Below are 23,979 nucleotides of genomic sequence, written 5' to 3' on the forward strand. Positions count from 1 at the left end.
AGTGTCTACACATTCCTCTGACTCGCTGGACAGAATTTTCTCCTCCAGCCCGTGTCAGGTTTCATGGCGGGCAGGGCCGGAAAATCTGGAGAGAGGTCAAAAATCAAAAACCCACCAGCAGGAAAACAGTTTGGAATTTTCCCCTCACCACTTTCATGGCTGACAGATGACAGGTCAGGTTTCCCACTAATCCATGGGAGGAATCCCATTTGCATGCATTACCATGTCATGAATGCTCATTAAAAATGCTACTTGCTGGAACCATGTGGCCACTCCCAATCTAGTACCATGTCAGCAAGAAATTAGACCGGTTTAAAACACGTTTAGAAATAAGTGGCGTGCAGCTGTCAGCCCCCACTTCGCTCCTGACTTTGAGGTGAGTGCGACACTCAAAGCCTACCTGCAGCAGCGCAGCTCTAGGTTCTCAACAAAGCCAGTGAGATGGTACACTGGTGGGGGTGTAGGCTTGCTCTCCTCCCTGGCTTTCCCTGTTGTCCAGGAGGGTGTTTTCTGGGGGCTCAGGCAGGGCAATGAGCCAGACAAAGACCAGCATTGCAACCAGGGTTGGGGAGCAGCGGTCGTTGGGGGCAGTAGGATGGAAGAAGATGCGGGGGACAATGGACAAAGATGGGTTTGGGGAGTAGGAGGGAAGGAAGCAAGGTGGAGGAGAGGAAAAGGGGGTTTGGCAGAGTGGAGGGAAGGAGACATGAAGGACAGTGAGTGAAGGTGGGTTTCAGGTAGTCGGGGGGGAAGGAGACACAGGGGACAATTGGCAAAGGTGAGTTTTGGGGAGTGAAGGAGAAGGAGGAAAGGAGACACAAGGGTCAATGGGCAAATGTGGGTTTTGGGAAGTGCGGGGAAGGAAATAATGGCAGGCAGAGGCTAGACCGAGGGTGGGGATGCTGGAGCCCAACATAAAAGACTGGAATGCAGACACAGTACGGGGTGGAATGAGAACAGAACTACATGAGTAAGAGGGGAAGAATGCAGAATCATGAACACAAGGCAGGGTTGTGTTGGTTTGGTACAAGAGGGTAAGGCCTGCACAAACACTCATGGAGGTGGGAGAGGGGAAAGAATTGCACATGAAGGACGGGTTGCACAGGGACTCATAGAAAGGTGGGGGGAAGAGGGACACTCTTGTCAGCAGTCGGGAAGGAATGGGAGAGCAAAGAGAAAGAAAGTCATAGCCCCTGGTCTGGGGCCAAGTAGTCAGGGTGCGAGAGTGAAGTCAGACCTGGAGCTTTGTGGGGCATGCTGCAGAGCTATGCATGACACACATATCGTAGTCCCACTCCAGGGAGGGACAATGGCTGTGTGCTGAATTGGGCTAAGGCACAGTTGGTGTGCAGGGTGTGGTCATGGTCTTAATGTCGCTAGCCTTGGGCTTCTTAATTTTCCGAACACTGCCACTACATCTGGTGCAGCCCCCATGCCCGCAACAGAGGTGAAGGCATCCTGCTGACTTTGGTGGTCGTCCTCTAGAGGATTGGGAGCTGGAGGTCCCCGAGCGCTTTGGGTGTCCTGCTTTGGGGCAGGTGCACCGTCCTCAGCTTGTAAAGCTGGAGGTGATGGGGTCACAGTCAGAGGGAATTGGGGTGGGCTGGACACTCTCATAGTCACCTGGGTGGATGGCCCTGCAGTGTCCATCCACTGGTCCTCCTGCCTGAGGGTGCCTGAGGGGCCCTGCCTGACTCCCTGAGGAGAAGGGGCTCCTGGAGGGAGGTCAAGGTGCCCCGAGCCCCTCTTGCTTAGCCAATGATGGATCCCACCAATACCTAATTCTATGGAGTGCAGGTCAGAGCGTAAATCTGGCAGGATCTGCTGAACCAAGGTTTCTGAGGCAGTCGCCACACTCCCCATGGAGCTCGCATGGCAGAGCCACACATCAGACAGAACACAGACAGAATCCTCCATATTTTGCTTTAGCCTGCTAACTGCCTTTCGCAACTCAACCTGATTTTCCACAACCTGTCGTTACATCTTCAGCATGTTTGACATGGCTGTTTCTAGAGGTACATCATCAGACTCAGGCTCAGCAGGTGCCTGTTCTCCTGCAGTCCTCCGAATGCCAGAGACCTGGCTGTTACTGCCTCTGATTAATGTAGAGACATGTCTGTGAGGTGCTCCCCTGAAAGCGACCCCGAGCCTACTCTACAACTAGGACCCACCAAGGTGTGTGTCTCTGAGCTGGTGGAGGGTGCAGGTAAATGCAGTGATGGGTCTTCCTCAAGTGGATCTTCAGCTTCCTTGTGGCCTGGGGGCTGGGACTTATGTTGGCTCTGCTACCGTGTCTGGACCTGCTGCTGCCTGGAAGAGAGAGCAGAGAGATTCAGTTCATGAACAGACTAAATACAACATTGCATATCACACATGGAGAATGTCAGGATATGATGAACTCACGAAGGCCTCACCTGTACTGGCTTGCTGGAAGAAGTCGACCTCGCCTTCCCCAACACCCCTTAAAAAAAGTTTTTCATTGGCTATAAAGCTCTTTGAAATGTCCCATGGTCATGAGAAGTCCTACAATAATGTAAGGCTTTATTTTTATCTCCGCCAGTGAAGCTGGACAGAGGAAATGTTTTCACCCCTATTAATCTGTTTATCTGTTTGTCTGTAAACAATATGTCTCAAAAACTAATGGATGAACTTCAATGAAACTTAGTACACAGATGGGGTATGCCCAAGGAAGAACTGATTAGTTTTTAGCGAAGATGCTGATCTGGATCCTGGAATTTTTTATAAGATCAATTAACATTGCGTGAATTGACTTGTTAAAAAAATATTATTGATTTTTAAATTCATTTACAGGATGTGGATCCTCTTGAGGACCCTGCCCATCCTGCTCTTCATCATCCAAGGAGCTCTCAGCCTTCTCCATGTCACTCTCTGACAAGGAATCTTCCCTTTGAAGAGCATTTATTGCCCATCCCTGTTTTAGAATGTTGTGGATTGTTGCAGCTGCTGTGGTACAATTTGTCACAGCTGTCAAAATATGAGCAAAGTTTTCATAGCAGGTTGTTAGATTTGGATTGGCCTGTAGCCTCCTCAGTGAAATTGGAACTTTAATAAAAAGATTTCCTTTTTCAGCTTTGTAGCTACAGAACATCAAGCAGCAGGGAAAAGCCTCAAGGAAGATCTGCGTAATAGTGTTGAGTTTTCAGTGTGTCGGACATTGGCACTCTACCGACTGCCCTGTTCACTTTGTTTTTTATTCTGCCTCAAACTTTCATGGTTCAAATCAGATGTGCCAGGAGTGGAGTGCAAAACTGCTAATACGACAGAGAATTCCTCTCTTTAAAAAGTGGAGATATAAAAAATACAGGGAAATGTGGGAAAATTGGCTTTACATCAGTCCTAGGAAGGATAATGAAATCTTTACTCAACAAAAGAAAAAACATCTAGGAGTGAATTTTATGGTCCCTGCTAGCATATTTGAAGGTGGGGAGACAGGTAAAATAAAGTGGGCTGCCAGCCCTTGCCTTTCCGCCCACCCCCAGCCTGTTGCCCATGTTATAGTGGGAGGGTACGGCCAGTCATAACCTCTTAAGAAATTCTGTCATAAACTTTCAGCAGTTAGGCCAATGGAATGCAGCAGCCAACATTGGCATGATTTGAGCAATTTGTGTGAATGAGGACAATTTCAGAAAATTTATTTCTCAGAAATATTGTGTTGCTGTAATCTTCAGAATGCTTCTTGTCATATCTGTATACAGACAGTCTTAGCTGTATCGTTACCTGTTGATTCTCTATTGTTGCAGGTGGAGCTGCTGCATCTAAAGCTGCTAAATATGGAGGTAAACCTACCTACTGCTGACATATTCAACGGTCTACTTAAATATCAATTATCTTTGGGAATTGAAAAAAGCCAAATAATGTTAAAGAGAAAGTAATTTTCCTGCTATATGTAATGAGTACATGTGACATATATGTCCACATTAGTGACCTATACTTTGCTAATTCTTGGGACGTCGCATCAGCCAGATGATCCAGCACAACCACTAACATGAGGCAAAAAACATCACGAGCATTCCTTGATGAGCTTTGAACCTTGATCATATGATCTCAATTTTTTCCAAATTAGCGTTGAGTCGTGTCCAATTTATAAATCTACATTCAAACTATTTTAAAGATGTTAATGTTGGCACGGACAACAGAATGCCTCACTCTTCCTTGGATAGTGTTGTTGGACCTTTCATATCCTCATAAACAGGCAGATTTCCTCTATCATCTCATCCAAAATACAACACCTCCAATAATGCAGCACTTCCTCCATCCAATGTGGAAGAATAATAGTTAGGGAGGATAACAGTTTGACTTAAGTGTTGAAATTAATGTCTGGAATTTAAAAGGCAGCATGATTCCTGGGTTTACATTATTTCACTTTTGATGATAATTGGCCAAAAAATCCTAAATTTGCACTAATTTTGTAGAAGTGATTCATTATTTCTAATTATTAAATTTTTGTTATCACAATATAGGTCTTGGAGTAGGTGTGCAGCCAGGCGCTGGCATAGGAGTCCGCCCTGGCACCGGAATAGGTGTCCAGCCTGGTATCGGATTGGGTAATATACTGTCTTTTGAAAGACATTTTCCTCCATTGACCTATTTCTAAAGTGTATAACTGTCTCATTCTGTGAAAATGGAAGTATCCAAAACAGAGTGAAATTTATATCAAAAGCAAAAGAAAAGAACTGCCGATAGCTACATTCATCAAGGATGCAGTAAAAGAAGGTTGATAGGTTGCAGTTTGTAAGTGTTAAAAAAGCATGCTGGGGTTCTGAATGAATGGTGTTTCCACTCCAGTGTTACCAGCCTGGCAGATTCCTTTCTATTGATATAAATCGAGTGAACTTCATAGATGGGTGAAGGCAAAAGCATAAAACCTGGAATAACGTGTATAGTGGTACTCAGGGAATAGTCACACCTTAAATAACACTGCATGAGTGCATTAAAAAATAAATGATTCAAGTTTTCTACAGTCCAGTGGAACAGGCACTTTGTTAATCTATGAGGCTCCCTTCAGTGAAGAATATTTGCATTGTTGGTTCGACTCACTGTAATCAAAACATCCTACTTTGCAGCTGTTTGTAGCTGGGTCATGCTTAATTCATTGACTAAGATTTTGAATTTTGTCCTGAGCCCAAGATTTACCAAAGGGCCCCAAAATGTGGAAATGGAGAACTTCCCATAACGAATTTACTGGAGTCTTGATATAAATAATATATTCACCCTCAAGAAGATCCCAAGATACTTTAGAGTTTTCAGGTTCCTTATTCACAAAAGACTGATAGTTTCTACAGCGTTTTTCTCTTAGTGTTGCTGCAATTATCTGTTTAGATCTACGAAGTTCAAAGGCATTGCTAATGTAAGATTTCAGTGTTTTTTCAGCATTAGTTTAAACTTACTACAATGCAATGTAAGCAAAACAGTTCCATCCCATTTGACTGTCACACATATCTACATATCACTGGTTCTGACTTATTATTTCCCTGGCAGCTGAGGGTGGATGGTGAGCTGTGTTGGGAGAGGGGCAAGCAGTATTGGGAGGCTGGTGAACTGTATCATGAGTAAGAGGTACTATGTCAGGAGGTGAGCTGTGTGACAACAGAGTGAGCTGTGCCAGGGGGGTACAGGGGTGGCATTGGAGGGGGCATGGTGAGCTATGTCAGAATTGCTGTTGTGCTGCAGTGCCTTGACATTTCACCTGATTTACTTCGTGCTGCGCTCCTGAACAGTATTTACCTGCTAGGTAAACTGGGGTAAAAATAAGGTTAAGTATAGGGCAAACTGCCCAAGTTTATGTGTTTACAGGTTCAGGGGGAACCATCAGCAAGGGCTTTGATTATTTGAAAAAGCAAATTGTTTGGTCAAAGGAAGAGAAAGATGAAGAAAACTTAAAAATTTACATCACAATAAAGATCAAAGCATTTAGATGATCAGAAGGAAATCTTCTTCACAGCTTTACGCCACACTCACACTGGGGAGTCACTGTTCATTCACCACATTAGGGCTATGGTTCCAGCATTAGTTGGCTCCCAGAACTTCCAATGTCATTACAACCTTCAGTCGCAGTGAATATCTCAGAACTCACTGCTATTGGGATTGGAATTTCTACTTTTTGGGGAGTTTAAAGTTAGAGATCTTAACTATGAAACAGTCACCAATAAATCCAATAGGATCTTCATGATAAACTAACCAGAGTGCTTTGATTGTGGAACTAGCTACTACACTGAATAGTTAAGGCAACTAGCATGCATGCATTTGAGGTAAAAAATAAACACATGGGAGAAGAAGATCAAGGAGACCTGAAGCTATTGTAGTCAAGTGCAAGCTTAATTCAACATACAGCAAGTTTTCGACATACAGCATGTTTATCAGTCCTTATCGTTTGTCAAGTGTATTCTTGTGAATCAGACTTGCTCACAATGGACATTGGCTGATATGACATCTGACAGACTTTAAGGCAGGTGAGCACACAAAACAATACCAGTATCACCACTTTAAGTGAAACACTTAGGCAAGTTCTATGAGTTGGTAAAGAGAATATGTAGTAACTGTAGCTTTAAGGAATGTAATGACTGTAGCTTTAAGACTTATTGTACTATGTAGTATCACATGACAGTGTTGATGAATCAGCCCTAAGCACGGGCAACCTTAGGGGTGGAGTTTGTGTCCAGTTGCAGATCTTGATGGAAGCATGTAACTGCTGTTGAACCCCTGTAAATAAAGTTTACTGCTTCTTATGAAAAACCTGCATGGAAAATAAAGCCTATAGCAATTGGTGATGAGGATAAATTGGTTCCGGAGTTGTCCCTCGCCCAGTGAATGTGAGTACCTTGTTTTAAACAGAAAAAAGAGAAAATATACTCACCAAGCCTGCCACTTTTGGCAGGATCGACCCCTTCGACGCATCCACAGGGGATTGGAATCAATATATAGACAGCCTCAGTTCCTTTTTCCAAGCAAATGAAATAACAGTGGAGGAAAAAAGGAAAGCAATTCTAAGTGTTTGTGGGAGTAAAAATTATAATTTAGTCCATAGAACGCCCCTGATTCGATGACCTTCAGCGAATTGGCAGACCTCGTAAAGAATCATTATCAACTCAAACCCTCCGTAATCTGCAGAGTTTCTAATTTAATTCGAGAGTAAGAGCCCCGGGGAGACCATAGCAACATATGTAGCAAAGTTGAAACAGCTAACTGAACATTGTGACTTTGGGGAGACCCAAAACGATATGTTGAAGGATCGTTTGGTCTGTGGTGTGCACAATGATGCCATTCAACGGCGGTTATTAGCTGAAGTAAATATAAATTTTTAAGAGCATTGGAAAAGCGCTTGCGATGGAATGTGCCAAGTGGGATTCGCAGGCTTTATAGAGTGTACAAAATTGCACAATTTTCCAGTTGGGGTGGGAACAGACAGCCAGATATGGCGCAAAAACCAGGGAGTCAGTCGCAAAGCAGGAGACAGTCTCTCCTACCCGAAAATTTTAAAAATGTACAGGAGACAGCTCAGCAGCAAATCTAAAAATGAATTGTTACCGATGTGGAAGTAACCATATCCCTGAAACTGCCGATTTAAAGAGGTGGAGTGCCACTACTGTCATAAAAGAGGGCACATACTGAAGCAATGTAAAGCAAGATTGAGACAGACTCCCAGGCAGCAAACTAAACTGATTGAAGTACAGAATGTGGAAGAACCAGAAACCACTAATACTGATGTTTATTCTCTATTTAGTGCGAAAGTAGGGAAAACAGAGCCAATCACTGTTGCTCTGCGGGTCAATGGAAAACCTTTGAATATGGAAGTGGATACCGGTGCAATAGCCACCGTAATGGGGGGCACATATACAAATATTTAAACAAGGATACTCAACAATTGAATATGGAGCAAACTTCAGCCAAATTGAAAATGTATTGTGCTGAAGCCATTCAAGTGAAAGGTATTACCACTGTCACTGTTTATTACAAGCAACAGACAGTACAGCTCCCTGGACTGTAGTGGAAGGTGAAGGACAAGCCTTCTCGGTTGTGATTGGTTTAAAGAAATTAAACTAAATTGGTCTGAAATTCTCCAGCTGAGAGCTGGAAGACTGCCAGAGCTGCTAAAGGCTCGGTCTTTCGAGAGGAACTGCGGAAAGTCAAGGGCCTGCAGGCTAAGATCTATGTTGACTCTGAATCTACTACTCATTTATTTAAAGCCTGTGCCTTATGCCCTAAGAGAGAAGGTTGACACTGAATTAAACCATTTAGCGAAGCTGCGTATTATTCAGCTGGTTCAATTTTCGGAACGGGCAGCACCCATTGTCCCTGTCTTGAAACCGGATCAGACCCTCTGTATCTGTGGGGATTATAAATTTACAGTAAATGAGGCTGCTGAGTTGGACAAGAATCCTATCCCCAGGACTGAGGATCTATATGCAAAATTAGCAGGAGGGAGAAGTTAGAACAAATTAGAAATGAATCATGCATATCAGCAGCTGGAATCAGATGATACATCCAGGAGGTTTGTAACCATAAACACACACAATGGGTTGTATAAATATATGTGCCTGCCTTTCAGTGTTACTTCAGCCTGTGCAATTTTCCAGAGGACAATGGAGAGCTTGCTGCAAGGACTACCTCAAGTCGTGGTCTACCTGGATGACATCCTAATAATTGGGTTAACAGAAGCGAAACATTTGACTAACTTGGAAGAAGTCTTAAAATGGGGTGCACTTGAAAAAGGAAAAGTGTACCTTTCGGTCAAGTGAAGTTGTTTACTTGGACCATCAGGTGGATGCCCAAGGGTTAAACTCGGTAGAAGAAAAAGTTAAAGCTACTAAGGAGGCACCCTCACCTACAAATGTCTCAGAGCTAAAGTTATTCTTGGGTATGGTAAATTACTATGGTCAATTCCAACCAAACTCATCAGCAGTCTGAGCCCCTCTACACTCATTATTGAAGGAAAACGGACGTTGCTTTTGGAAGCCACCTCAAGAAGAAGTATTCCCGAAAATTCAATGGCTCTTGCACTCTTCGAACTTGTTAGAGATTGACCCGACAAAAGAATTGGTGCTAACTTGTGATGCATCCCCCCTATACCTCACAAGATGGACGACAGTTCAGAAAGGCCAATAGGCTATGTATCCAGAACCCTCCCTACGGCCAAGAAGCGAAATTCACAAATCAAGAAAGAAGGATTATCGATTATTTTTGGAGTTGAAAAATTCCACCAGTATGTACATGGCCAACCCTTTATCTGATCATAAATTGCTCTTGGGGATAAAGCTATCCCTCCCATAGCTTCCGCAAGAATTCAAAGATGGTCTTAGATTTCATCAGCATATGAATATTTTGTTTTTTATTCATTCATGGGCATTGCTGGCTAGGCCAGTTGCTGTTGTTCAGAGGGCATTTTTATAAGAGTCAACCACATTGCTGTGGGTCTGGAGTCACATGTAGGCCAGACCAGGTAAGGACAACAGATTTCCTTCCTAAAGAGCATTAGTGAACCAGATGGGTTTTTACAACAATCAACAATGGTTTAATGGTCATCATCAGACTTTTATTTCCAGATTTTGATTGAATTCAAATTCCACCATCTGCTATGGTGGGATTTGAACCCAGATCCCCAGAGCATTACCCTGGGCCTCACAGATTATTAGTCTAGCGACAATACCACTACCCCACTTTTATGCACAGACCAGAGATTATACAGCCAATGCAGATGCCCTAAGTCACCTTCCTCTGCAGGAGAGCATTGAGCATGCTCCAACTCCCCAAGAGATCATATTAGCAATTAATTCCTTGGATTCTTCACCAGTCTGCACTAGACAAATAAGAAGCTGGATGAACCATAATCCATATTAAACACACTTGCTAAAGACAGTCAGAACCTCTTAAGAAGTGCTTAGTCACAAATTTTCAGTAGTTGGGCATTTACCCAATGGAATTCACAGATCAACATAAACTCAATCTTTGAAATTTGTGTAAATGAAGAAAATATCTGAAAACTTATTTCTCAGGAATACTGTGTTGCTGTAATCTTTAGAATGCTTCCTGTCATTCCTGGATCATTATCTGTAAATTCTCTATCATTTCAGGTGGAGCTGCTGCATCTAAAGCTGCTAAATATGGAGGTAAATCTACCTACTACTCACATAATCACTGCTCTACATAACTGCTAAATTATTATCTTTGAGGGTCAAGAAAAGCCAACTTTAGGTTAAAGAGAAAGGAATTTTCCTGCAATATGTAATCACTGCCATGAGAAGCACTTCTACTTTAGTGACCTATACTTTGCCAATTCTTGGAACATTAGATCAGCCAAATGATCCGGCAGAACCAGTAACATGAGACAGTAAACACCGTGAGTATTCAGTGATGGGGTTTGAATCCTTAATATATGATCTCAGTTTTCTTCAAAATTAATGTTTAGTGTCCAGTTTATATATACACAGTCAAACTGTTTTAGTGATGTTACTGTTGGCAAGTACAGCAGAATGCCTCATTCTTCTTTGAATAATGTTGTCCGATCTTTTATTTGGACATAAACAGGCAGAGTTGTCTCTATCATCTTATCCAAAAGATGGTGCCTCTAACAATGCAGCAATTCCACCATCTTTCATAGAAGAAAAATAGTTCTGGAGAATAGCAGTTTGGCTTCAATGTTGAAATGAATATCTGGATTTAAAAAGGCAGTATGATTCCTAGCTTCACATTATTTCACTGTTGGCCACAGTTTGCCAAAAAAGTCCTAAATCTGCACTAATTTTACAAAGAAGCAATTCACCATTTTTAATTATTAAATTTTTGTTATAGGTCTCGGTGTGGGTATGCAACCTGGCGTTGGAATAGGTGTGCAGCCAGGCATTGGAGTAGGTGTCCAGCCTGGCATTGGATTAGGTGTCCAGCCTGGCATCGGAGTGGGTAATTCACTGTCTTTTGAAAGACACTTTCCTCCATTGAACTCTTTCTAAATTGTATAAATCTGTTTCATCCCAATTCAGTGCAAATGGAAGTATCCAATGCAGAGTGAAATTCATATCAAAATCAAAAGAAAAATAACTGCAGATAGCTGCATTTGTCAAGGATGCAGTACAAAAAGCTTGATGGATTGCAGTTTATAAGTCTGTTTGTGTTCTAAATGAATGGGGTTTTTCCACTCCTGTGTTACCAGCCTGGCATATTCCTTTCTGTTAAAATGAATTGAGTGAAATTCATAGATAGTTGAAGGCAAAAGCAAAAAAACTGGAATAACAAGGCTGCTAATGTCAGGCATAGTGGTACTCAGGGAATAGTCACACCTTAAAATAACCTGGATGAGTGCATTAAAAAATAAATGATTCAAGTTTTCTACAGTCTAGTGGAACAGGCACTTTGTTAATCTATGAGGCTCCCTTCAGTGAAGAATATTTGCATCGTTGATTCGACTCACTGTAATCCAAACATCATACTTTGCAGCTGTTTGTAGCTGGGTCATGCTTAATTCATTGACTAAGGTTTTGAATTTTGTTCTGAGCCTAAGATTTACCAAAGGGCTCGAAAATGTAGAAATGGAGAACTTCCCATAACAAATTTACTGGAGTCTTGATATAAATAATATATTCACCCTCAAGAAGATCCCAAGATACTTTAGAGTTTTCAGATTCCTTATTCACATAAGATTGATAGTTTTTAAAGCGTTTTTCTTTTTTGTGTTGCTGCAATCATCTGTTTAAATCTACAAAGTTCGACGGCATTACTAATGTAAGATTTCAGTGTTTTTTCATCATTAGTTCAAACCTACTACAACGTAGCATAAGCAAAACAGTGCATTCCTATTTGACTGTCACACATACCTACATGTCATTAGTTCTAACTCATTCATTCCCTGGCAATTGGAGGATAGTGAGCAGTGTTGGGAGAGATGTGAGGAATATCGGGAGGGTGGTGAACTATGTTGGGAGTAGGGGATGCTATGTTGGCAGGTCAGCTGTTCGGCAATAAGGTTGAGCAGCACTGGGAGGTATGAGCTGTGTGGAAGCGGATGAGCTTTGTCGGGACTGGGTGAGCTGTGTTGGGGGTTGGTGTGAGGGGGACATTGAGGGGTGTGGTAAGCTATGTCAGGGTTGCAGTTATGCTGGAGTATTTTGATATTCCACCTGAGCAGGATTTATGCCTGCTAGAGACAGCTCCAAGTGAATAGGGGAAAAACAAGACTTAGCATAGGGCAAACCACCCAAGGTTGCATCTTTACAGGTTCAGGGGGAACCATCGGCGAGGACTTCAGTTACGTGAGAAAGCAAATTGTTGGGTCCAAGGAAGAGAAAGATGAAGAAAAATAAAAAAATTACAGCACAATAAAATTCCAAGCATTTATACGATCAGATCTTGTTCACAGCTTTACGCTACAATCACACCGGGGAGTCACTGTTCTTTCACCACATTTAGGGCTATGATTTCAGCATAAATCAGTTCCCCTGAACTTCCAATGTCATTGCAACCCTCAGTAGTAGTGAATGTCTCAGCACTCACTGCTATTAGGATCAGAAGATGTGGACCAATGTTTCTACTTGTTGGGGAGTCCAAAGTTAGAGATCATAAATATGAAACAGTCACCAATAAATCCAATAGGGACTTCACGATAAACTACCCAGAGTGATTTGATTGTGGAACTCACTACCACAATAAAAATTTGAGGCAATTAACACACATTCACTTAAGGAAAAAAATAAACTCAAGGGAGAAGAAGATCAATTAGACCTGGGCATACTGTAATTAAGCACAAGCTTTGTTCGACATACAGCATGTTCATCAGTCCCTACTGCTTATACCAGGCATATTCTTGTGAACCGGACTTTATCACAGTGGTCAATGCCTGATATGACATCTGACAGATTTTAAGACAAGTGAGCACCCAAAATAATATCAATGTGTTAGTGAAACAGTTAAGCAAGTTCTATGAGTTAGCAGAGAATATCAAGAATAGTGTAAGGAATCTTAACTTGAAAGTTGCTGTTAAATGCTTGTAAAACATAAAAAAACAGTTCTTATATTGTTTTCTTAAAACTATTTGATCTTGAAACTAAATCACGCCATTGGGATATTTTAAGAGTTTACAAGTGTTTCTAGTTCAGAAAATATTAAATAAACTTGCTAAAGACAGTCAGATCCTCCTGAGAAATTCTTAATCACAAATTTTTAGTAGTTGGGCATTTACCCATTGGAAATCACAGATCAACAAAGACACAATCTTTAAAATTTGTGTAAATGAGGAAAATATTGGAAAACCTATTTCTCAGGAATGCTGTGTTGTTATAATCTTCAGAATGCATCTTGTCACACCTGTATACGGACAGTCTTGGCTGTATCATTACCTGTCAATTCTCTATCATTTCAGGTGGACCTGCTGCATCTAAAGCTGCTAAATATGGAGGTAAATCTACCTACTACTGACATTATTCACTGCTCTACATAACTGCTAAATTATCTTTGAGGGTTGAAAAAAGCCAACATTAGGTTAAAGAGAAAGCATTTTTCCTGCTATATGTAATGGCTATGTGGGAAGCACTTTCATGTTAATGACCTATACTTTGCTAATTCTTGGAACACCAAATCAGCCAAATAATACGGTAGGACCAGTAACATGAGGCAGTAAACATCATGGCAGAATTTTCTGCCTGACGGGCAGGCGGAGCCGGAGCGGGTGCGACCCGATCGGCGCCCCCGATTGGGGCCGTGCTGCCATTTTACATAGGCAGACCAATTAAAGCCCACCCAGCATGATGCGCATCTGGAAGCACTGTGCAGAAGTTTCCCTGAGGCACTTCTATTAGTTTTAAGTCCAAAAAGTTTAATTAAGTGGCAAGAAAATTTTTGTAACATGTCCCCTCATGTGAAACTGTCACATGAGCTCGGACCTGTGCACTAATTTCAATAAAAACTTTTGTCAAAAACTTAAAATCATCCATGAAACCTCATCCCGCCCATGGATGAGGTTCCATGAAAAATGCAAAGGCCGCCTGGGCTCTTTGCCTGCCCGCCAACCTTAAGGTTGGACAGACAGCTCCGTTAATTAGTTTAATTGAGAGTTAAATGGCCTTAATAGGCCTTTGACAGTTCAACGGGTGCGCAGCTGACTCGGGTGCGCATCTGCTGAACCGGAAGTCTGAATGACGCGCCATGACGTCACCACGCATCATTCTATGCCTCGGCAAGTGAGCCCCACCCCCGCTCACCGAGCCGAAGATTCAACCGCATGAGTATTCATTGATGGGGTTTGAACCTTTATTATATGATCTCAATTTTCTTCAAAATTAATGTTGAGTAGTGTCCAGTTTATAAATATACAATCAAACTATTTTAGTGATGTTAATGTTGGCAAGGACAGCAGAATGTCTCATTTTTCTTTGAATAATGATGTGCTCATAAACAGGCAGATTGGTCTCTATAATCTCATCCAAAAGATGGCATCTCCAACAATACAGCACTTCCACTATCTTTCACAGAAGAAAAATAGTTCTGGAGAATAGCAGTTTGGCTTAAATGTTGAAATGAATGCCTGGAATTAAAAAGGCAGCATGATTCCTGGGTTCACATTATTTCACCATTGGCCACAATTTGCCAAAAAATCCAGAATTTGCACTAATTTTACAAAGAAATGATTCTCTATTTCTAATTCTTAAAATCTTGTTATCTCAATCTAGGTCTTGGTGTGGGTGTGCAGCCTGGCATTGGAGTAGGTGTGCAGCCGGGCGCTGGAATAGGAGTCCAGCCTGGCGCCGGAGTAGGTGTCCAGCCTGGCATCGGAGTGGGTAATTTGCTCTCTTTTGAAAGACATTTTCCTCCATTATACTCTTTCTACAATGTATAAATCTGTCTGATCCCAATTCTGTGCAAATGGAAATATCCAACAGAATGAAATTAATATCAAAAGCAAAAGAAAAATAACTGCAGATAGCTGCATTCAAGGATGCAGTCTGGCATGGTTGATGGATTGCAGTTTATAAATCTGTTAAAAGAACATATTAGTGTTTGGAATGAGTGAGGTTTTTCACTCCTGTTACCAGCTTGGCATATACCTTTCCATTAAAATGCATTGAGCGAACATCTTTGATAGTTGAGGGCAAAAGCAAAAAACCTGGAATTGCAAGGCTGAGAATATCAGGTGTAGTGGTACTCAGGGAATTATTACACCTTAAATAACACTGCATGGGCAAATCAAAAACTAAATTATTCAAGTTTTCTACAGTTCAGTGACACAGGCAATTTGTCAATCCCTGAGGCTCCCTTCAGTGAAGGATATTTGCAGCTGTTGATTAAACTCACTACAATCAAAACATCCCAATTTGGAGTTATTTGTAGCCTGATTACTCTTGCTTAATTGACCATGAATTTGGATTTTTGTCCTCAGCCTAAGAGTTAACAAAGTGTCCCAAAATGTGAAAATGGGGGACTTGCCATGGGCCAAGATTTTACAGCCCCGCTTTGGTGTGTCTGCCCCCGGCAGATGCAGCGAGCCATTTAAATCTATATTCAGTTCAGCAGGACCATAATATCCTGAAGGGCAGGAGGGGCCATAAAATCCTGGCCATAATGATTTACTGAAATCTTGATAAACATGAAATATTCAAGTCCAAGAGATGGATTTTAAGTGTGGAACTTGGGACTGTTGCCGACTGTCCTGCACATGTGTAAAATCCAACGTGATGACGTCAGGTCCCAAACCCAACCTCAACATGCCGGTTTTCCATAGTACAGAAGTCGAGCAGGTGCCAAAATCAGCACCTACCTGCCATTTTTATGAAAACCATTAAAGGGCAATTGAACTTGTTAACGAGCCAATTGACCTGAATAAACAATGCCGATGTCATAATCCTATGGGTGCATAGGAAACACTTTCAGTCGGAGTTAAAGCTTTTTCCAAGGTAAGTGCTGCAAATGCAGGTATGATGCCTACAAGTGGGACTGTGGCTGACTTCACCAAAACAAGTCAGAGAGACTTTGATACTGCATTTGTTTTTCTTTCAATTATAACTCCATTATTTCCTGAGGTCAGGAGAACAGCTAGAAGGTGTTGCAGACAAAGGTGTGGTCTGTAGCATTTGTGGCTGGTACCTATTGGGAATAGTCCATTCTGTGGGAGCCTCTTCCTCTAGAATGGAGGCGAAGGAGAAGGAGGAGAGCAGCTGGCCAAGGACAGGTGTACCCCATGGTCCAGCAAGCTGCCTTACCTGATGGTGAACAAGGGCCTGCAGAGGGGATGTAACAGCAGCTGCCAGGCAGAAAGAGGAGAAGGCACTGTCAAGCCAATAGAGTCTATTGGCCAAGGCTCACATTCTTGAGTTCCTGTGCCTCCAAAGACTCTGACTGTCCAGGGAGACAGTCACACCAATCTGTGATATGCTGGCTGCTGACATCGCATCTAATTGTGCAGGTGGGCACCCGATGCCTGTGACCTTGAAGGTCACAGTGGCCCTGAGATTTTTCACCACAGGTCTTTCCATGCATCATCTGGAGACTTGTGTGGAATGTCACAGCTATCTGCACATCACAGCATCAAGATGGTGACAGATGCCCTGTTCGGGCGTGCCCATGAATTTGTTTCATTCACTGATGACAATGCCGGTCAGCTTGATAGAGCCAGAGTCTTCAGCAGTATTTCTGGTTTTCCAAAGGTGCAGGGCATAATAGACTGCAAGCATGTTGCCATTAACCTCATTCTGGGCAGCCAGTGGCATTTGTAAACAGGAAGGGATATCGTTCCCTTAATGTGCAGCTGGTATACAAGCACATGCAAGGCATCATGCTGGTCTGCACACGCTATGCAGGCAGAGACATGATGCCTACGTACTGAGGCACTCTGATCAGGCCGCAAGCTTTGGATGGCTGGCTACTGGGGGGGCAAAGGATACCCTCTTATGATCTGACTTATGGCACTGGTATGGAACCCACGGATGGAGCCTGAAAGGAGATATAGTGAAAGCCGCACATCCACCCGGGCCCTCACTGAGTAGACCATTGGTCAAATGCAATTCCAATGTCTTGACCAAATGTAATATTTCCACGTTTGCTGACAACACAAAACTAGATGGGAATGTGAGCGATGAGGAGGATGTAAAGAGGCTTCAAGGTGATTTAGACAAGTTGAGTGAGTGGCAAATACATAGCAGGTGCAGTATAACGTGGATAAGTGTGAAGTTATCCACTTTGGTAGGAAAAACAGAATTGCAGAATATTATTTAAATTGTGATAGAGTGGGAAATGTTGTACATCAGTCACTGAAAGCAAGCATGCAGGTGCAGCAATCAGTTAGGAAGGCAAATGGTATGTGTGCCTTCATTGTGAGAGGACTTGAGTACAGGAATTGAGGAAGTCTTACTGCAGCTATACAGGGCCTTGGTGAGATCACACCTGGAGTACAGTGTGCAGTTTTGGTCTCCTTACCTTAGAAAGGATATACTTGCCCTAGAAGGAGCGCAGCGAATGTTCACCAGCCTGATTCCTGGGATGGCAGGATTATCATACGGGGAGAGATTGGGTCGACTAGGTCTGTTTTCGGTGGAGTTTAGAAGAATGAGAGGGATCTCATTGAAATGAATAAAATTCTGACAGGGCTGGATGATGCTTCTTCTGGCTGGGGGTCTAGAACAATGGTTCACAGTCTCAGGATACAGGGGAGGCCATTTAGGACTGAGATAAGGAGAAATGTTTTCTCTCAGAGGGTAGTGAACCTGTGAAATTCCCTACCACAGACAGCTGTGGAGCCAAGTCATTGAATATATTTAAGAAGGAAATAAATAGATTCCTATACTCTAAAGGCATCAGGGGGCATGGGGAGAGCATGGAAATATGGTGCTGAGATAGAGCATAGCCATGACCATATCGAATTGTGAGGCAGGCTCAAAGGGCTGAATGACCTAATCCTGCTCCTATTTTCTATGTTTCAATGTTTGACAGATCAGGTGGCACGCTGCAATATGCAACTGCGAGAGTGTCACTTATAGTCATGATATGCTGTGTGCTTTACAAACTGGCCCTGCAGAGAGGGGAAGTCCGGGCAGAGAAAAATTTGAAGGAGATAGCCCCATCCCCTGCTGACGATTCCGATGAAGACGAGTGAGCCACACCAGCCAGGTGTGCAGGCCAGCCCGTAGGAAAGTCTGGATGCAAGGGAGACAAGAGGCACTTATAATGGGAAGATTCCATGAGCAATGTGTCTGCAACACAACAACAACAACTTGGCCTTCACCACCTTCTCACGTATTCTCCCTCTCATGAATACCAGGGCTGCACCTGCTAACAGCATTGCAGAGTCAACGAATAATGTCTTGCTTTGGGACTCACACCAACACAAGCTCTGTTAACACCATCTAGTCCATTCAAATCAAAACCATCACATCACACACAGAGAATGCATCAATGCAGCCAGAACATCTTGTTCAAAGAGCACTCATTTAATAACATAGCTAAATAGCATTATTCAAAACTCACATATGAAAATCACCAACGTGAACCCATGTGAGTCTAATGTGATTTCCGGATTCCTTTCAGGGTTATATGGCACGGTGTTTCCCTCTTGCTTCCTGCCATGCTGCAGCCAGGCTACTGACCCTTATGCACCTTTGCCTGCGATGATTTTCCGGTTGCCTTAGGCTGTGAGAGTCCTGGCATGATGGGCACCTCCTGCACAGTGGCAGGAGGCTCATCTGTCACCGCAACAGTCAGATGCATTTGTGCAAATGGCAGAGGGGAGAGCAGGGGCTGCCTCCATCAGAAGCACCCTGAGAGTTGCCCCCCGATGGCTGCAGTAACTGTTCACCCACTGCTGTGAGGTTCATTTGGCCCACACTGCTTTCCTGAGAGGAAGCAGGACCTAGATGTGACTCCAGGCTCATCATCCTCTTCTCGCCCTGGTTCTGGGCACTGGAGACCATAGGACTTCTGAAGATGCGCTTCAGATGTTTGGACCATTCAGGTGGCTCACTACAGTACATTCTCAACAAGGTTTCCTGCATTATCACAGCATGTTGCACCTGTTAAATCTGACAATGCAAAGAGGTGAACCCCTGCCAGAAAATGAACTGGAGGAGGATGAGAGCTCATCGGAGGATAAAGATCCGGAGGCCCAGGAACTTTGGGATGCTGCTGAGGGTCAGTATGAGCGTGATCGCACTATGGAGGAAAGAAGATGTGGGAGACGTTAATTGCTGATAGGTTCCAGGAAGAGTAAAGTCAAGTGAAGGAATATGGCCACAACTCTCCTAGCCCTCAATGCCATTTTCTGTCATCTCAGGGCATGTCTACCCACTTGCAGCAAGTCTTACATTCACACTTGTGCATTCTGGCCTCATGAATCGCCAGGGCATGATTTTGCTTTGGCCTGTGGAGCTCTGTAAATGAGCTCATTTTGGGAACTGAGAGCCCAATGAGGAAAAAGAGCAATGAGAGAGAAGACTTGAAGTCTTCGCCGCCATCCAATGATGCATGCATTGCTGCGACTGAGATGTGGACATGCCTAGGGATCTCCTTCTCCTGTGCATGTCTTTTTATCTGCCACTACCGCTGAGGAGACACAAATGCTGCTAGATTATCAATGCTGATGAGCTTCCCTCACTCAATGGTGTTCCTTAAGGTAGAAGGGTTAGAAAAGCTTACATCATACACTTGCAATAAAGATTTTAACACATCTCCCTGATATCACACAAGGGTGCGGAGACTAGTTCAACTGAGGCTAACATCACAGAAATGTGAATCTCTCAGTGGAACATTATCACTAAGTAGGAGGATAGTTAAGCCTCGAAATAAGAGGATTCTGAAATTCAAAATCACAAAGCCTTCAGTTGCCAAGGACATTCACATAACCATCAAATGTGTTTGCAAAACTGCAATTTCTTTACATGTGTAGCACACCTGTGACCCAAAAATGACATCAATTTTTCTTAACTTTCCTAACTCTACTACTATGCCTGGGTGCAGGCCCAACATCCACAGCAGAGGTGGAGACAGCCTGCCGACTGCTACATCCTGATGTCTGTGATGACCTTGGCAGACGTCCTCTGGTGGCCCAAGGCCTGGAGGGCCCTGGCCTGATAAGGGTCACCTGCTCAGGGGCAGAAGCACCCTCGATGGCCTGAGAAGCTGGAGTGGATGGGGTCACAGGCAGAGGGGACTGTGAGCGGCTGCACACCCTTGGAGGGTACTAAGAGGAGGCCCCCCCCAGGGCGTCCGGCTGACGCTCACCCTCCCTGTGGGTGCCCAGGGGCTCTGCCCTGGCTCCTGCAGGAGATGGTGCACCTGGAGGGGGTCAAGGTGCCTCATCCCCATGTCACCTACATCTTGATGGTGCCCACCAGGATGTGTGGCCATAGAGGGCAGGGGTGAACTCAAATCCAGCAGTACCTGCTAGACCAAGGTCTCCATGGTGGTTGCCAGCCTTCCCATGCTGACCTCGAGGAGTTTGCATGTCAGAGCCATGACATCAGACACAATGCGGACAGACATCTCCATCGTTCGCTCTAGTCTGCTGAGTGGCTTTCAGATCTCTTGCCTAATGTTCCAACGCCTGTCATTGCATCTCCAGCATTGAGTTGTCGGCCACTTCCAGAAGCTCATCACCTGACACAGACTGAGGGGATGGCTGATATCCAGCAGTCCCCTGATTGCCAGAGACCTGGGCTGTCCCTGCCTCCGACTGCTGTGGGGATGTGTCAGTCAGGTGTTCCACAGAAAGTGAGCCTAAGCCTAATCTACAGCTGTGCCCCACCAATGCGTGTTTCTGAGCTGGTGGAGGGTGCGTGTGAGTGCCAAGACAATTCTCCCAGAGCTTCCTCTTCGGATGTAGTCTGGGAGCTCACAATGGTGTTGGACTGGCTTGGGGGACTCGATTTACTGGTGCCAAGAGAATAGAAAATAGAGTTTTATGGAGGAATATTCCTTGCCCCCTGGCATCGGGCGTGTTCGGTGGAATGAGCGGACAATATGGCAAGAAGATCAGAAATCGGTTCCGTGACATCATGAAACCAGTTTGCGACCATCCGCTCAGCTCTTTGATGGTGACATGAGGGGGGGAATTTGGTGGGGGGAGGGAGGGGGCGGTGGGGCAGTCTGGTGCCGGGGGAGCAGACAGGAAGGACTAAAGCGGGGAAATCCTGCATTGAAAATGCTCAGGACATTGAGGTGAGTGTGATACAGGAAGGATCCACATGCATGGGAGAGTGTTTGCACGAGGCTCCAAAAGGCCCTGCCACACACACACCTCTCCCTCCAGAATCACTCATTGGCCAATTGCTCCCTCTGCGATGACAGAGGTCGAGGTTGAAGGACTCACTGTTTAAAGGGGACTTGGAGGGAGAGGACAGCCTCTGTGATTACTGAGTGGATGACCCAGCAGTGTCCAGCTGCCACTCCTCTCCCTTTAGGTGCCCAGGGGCCCCATCCTGACTCCTCGACAGGCAGGAGCACCAGGAGGGATGTTGAGGTGTCCCGTTTCCCTCTTGTGTTGCCACTGCAGGAACTCATCCATGTAGTGCAGGTCTGCACACATCTCCATGATCTGCTGGAGCAGGGTCTTCATGGCAGCCGCCATCCTTCCCCTGGAGACCTCCAAACATGCACATGTGAGCACCACTTCATCAGACAGCAGACATATATACTTCTCCAACTTGCGAGCCACTCTGTTGAGGGCTTCCAAAAGCTCTGTGTGATGTTCCCACACCTTCTGTTGACTCTGCAGGATGGGTTGGAAGGCCAAATCCAGAGGTTAGTCATCTAACTGGGACCTCACAGATGCCTCTTCCCCAGCAGTCCTCCGAGTGCCGGTGAGCTGGGCTGAACCTGCCTCCTCCTGCTGCGGATATGTGACCGTGCAGTGAGCACCAGATTGTGAACCTGAACTTGCTCTAGATCTACGTCCCACCAAGGTGTGTGTCCCTGTGCTGGTGGAGGGTATGGGTAAGTGCTGTGACTGATCTTCCAGGCTGGTTATTTCCAGTTCTTCAATGGAAGTGGTGTCCTCTTGGCTCAGGGTGAGGACCTGGATGGAGCTAAGGGACTGGCTGGCTGAGGTTGTCGGTCACTTGGCAGAGCTTCCAGTGAACTAAAGTAGAGATAATTCGTGCATGGCAGCAGAGTCAAAAGTAGGAGAGAGAGCAAGATCCTCATGACATTGTTCACTACCCATCTCACCATCACCACAGGCATGGTCCATGTCCTCACTAGTCAGCATGATGGCACACCTCAAAGTAAATGAGGGACCTAATGTGGGCCACTCCATCCCCAGTCTGGGACCTCTCCCTGCTGATGTGAGCAGGCTTCTCCTGAATGGTAACAGATGGAGAGAGTATAAGCAGGACACATGGCGCTGCATGGAATGTTTGTGTGGTGAGCAAAGCCACGGACAGGAATGAGGATGAGAGCTCAAGATGATAGGAGCCTGATGGAGATGTGAGGGTGTGTGTGAGTTAGTAGTGCTGTTGCTTTAAGTGTGAGATTCCTGTGGATGTGTGATGGATTTGTGGTGTGTGAATTGAAAGTGATGAGAAAAGTGACTTACCCTGTTGCAGCACTGGGTGGCTGTCCTCTTCTGCAGGGCATTGGCGCTGACCACCCCTGTCACCGCCTGCCATGCTGGATTGGTGATGCTGCTGTTCATCCTGCAGCCAGATTCTACATTCCATATTTTTCATATTTGTGTTGTTGCAATCACCTGTTTGATTCTACTAACTTTGAAGGCATTACAAACGTAAGAATTCAATGTTTCTTCATCATCAGTTCAAACTTCCTACAAGGCAGTATAAGAAAAACAGTGTCATCCTATTTAACTGTCACCTACATATCACTGGTTTTGGCTCATTGATTTCCCTGCTATCTGTGTTGGAGGGGTGGCCAGGTGGGGGGCAGCGGTGAGCTGCATCGGACTGGGGATGAACTGTGTCAGGAGGGGTTGGGCAGTATCAGTAGGGGAGGTAGGAGCTGTATTGGGAGCAGGTGAGCAGTGTCCAAGTCACTCACCATCCTGACTTGGAAATATATTGCCGTTCCTTCACTGTTGCTGGGCCAAAATCCTGGAACCCCCTCCCTAGCAGCACTGTGAGTGTACCTAACCACATGGATTGCAGCAGTTCAAGAAGTCAGCTCACCACCACCTTTTCAAGGGCAATTAGGGATGGGCAATAAACGCTGGCCCAGCCAGTGAAGCCTACATCCCATGAATGAATTAAAAAACCTTCTTGAAAAATTCTTAGTCACACATTTTCAGTAGTTGGGCATTCACCCAATTAATGGAATTCAGAAGTCAACATTGACTCAATTTGAACAATTTGTTAATGAGAAAAATAGCTGAAAACATATTTCTCAGGAATACTGTGTTGTTGTAATCTTCTGAATTCTTCTTGTCATACCTGTATACAAAATCTTATCTGAATCATTATCTGTCAATTCTCTATCATTACAGGTGGACCTGCTGCATCTAAAGCTGCTAAGTATGGAGGTAAATCCACCTACTACTGGTCTACATAACTGTCAAATTATTATCTTTGAGGATAGAAAAAAGCCAACTTAATATTAAAGAGACAGGAATTTCCCTGCTTTATGTAATGATATGTGAGAAGCATTTGCACGTTAGTGACCTGTACTTTGCTAATTCTTGGATCATCACATCAGCTGAATGATCTGACATAACCGCAGCAAAAATCACGCAAATTCTTTGAACCTTCATTATATGATCTCAATTTTTTTCCAAAATTAGCATCAAGTAGTGTCCAGTTTATAAATATGCAGTCAAACAGTTTTAGTAATGTTAATTTTGGCAAGAACAGCAGAATACCTCATTCTTCTCTGGATAGCACTGTCGGACCTTTTATATCCACATAAAAGGCAGAATGGCCTCTGTCATCTAATCCAAAATATGGCAACCCCAACAATGCAGCACTTCCTCCATCTTATATGGAAAAATAATAGTTAGGGAGAATAGAAGTTTGGCTTAAGTGTGAAAATGCATGTCTGGAATTAAAA

The 23,979-nt window shown here is 44.2% G+C and overlaps 1 protein-coding gene across 4 annotated transcripts in view; it reads left to right on the top strand.

Annotated features, from left to right (window-relative positions):
• LOC121283291 (elastin-like) overlaps positions 1-23,979 on the top strand; it is a 315,972-nt gene that overhangs the window by 218,191 nt on the left and 73,802 nt on the right. For 3 of the 4 annotated variants that reach the window (XM_041197705.1, XM_041197704.1, XM_041197706.1), the window contains 7 exons: positions 3,762-3,797; positions 4,482-4,565; positions 10,089-10,124; positions 10,807-10,914; positions 13,367-13,402; positions 14,673-14,780; positions 23,420-23,455. In XM_041197705.1, the coding sequence (XP_041053639.1) occupies positions 3,762-3,797; positions 4,482-4,565; positions 10,089-10,124; positions 10,807-10,914; positions 13,367-13,402; positions 14,673-14,780; positions 23,420-23,455 (444 nt within the window). The remainder of the gene's footprint in view (positions 1-3,761; positions 3,798-4,481; positions 4,566-10,088; positions 10,125-10,806; positions 10,915-13,366; positions 13,403-14,672; positions 14,781-23,419; positions 23,456-23,979) is intronic. The other variant, XM_041197707.1, reaches the window with a different exon arrangement.

Source organism: Carcharodon carcharias, chromosome 10, assembly GCF_017639515.1.
Source record: "Carcharodon carcharias isolate sCarCar2 chromosome 10, sCarCar2.pri, whole genome shotgun sequence".
NCBI classification, from domain to species: Eukaryota; Metazoa; Chordata; class Chondrichthyes; order Lamniformes; family Lamnidae; genus Carcharodon; species Carcharodon carcharias.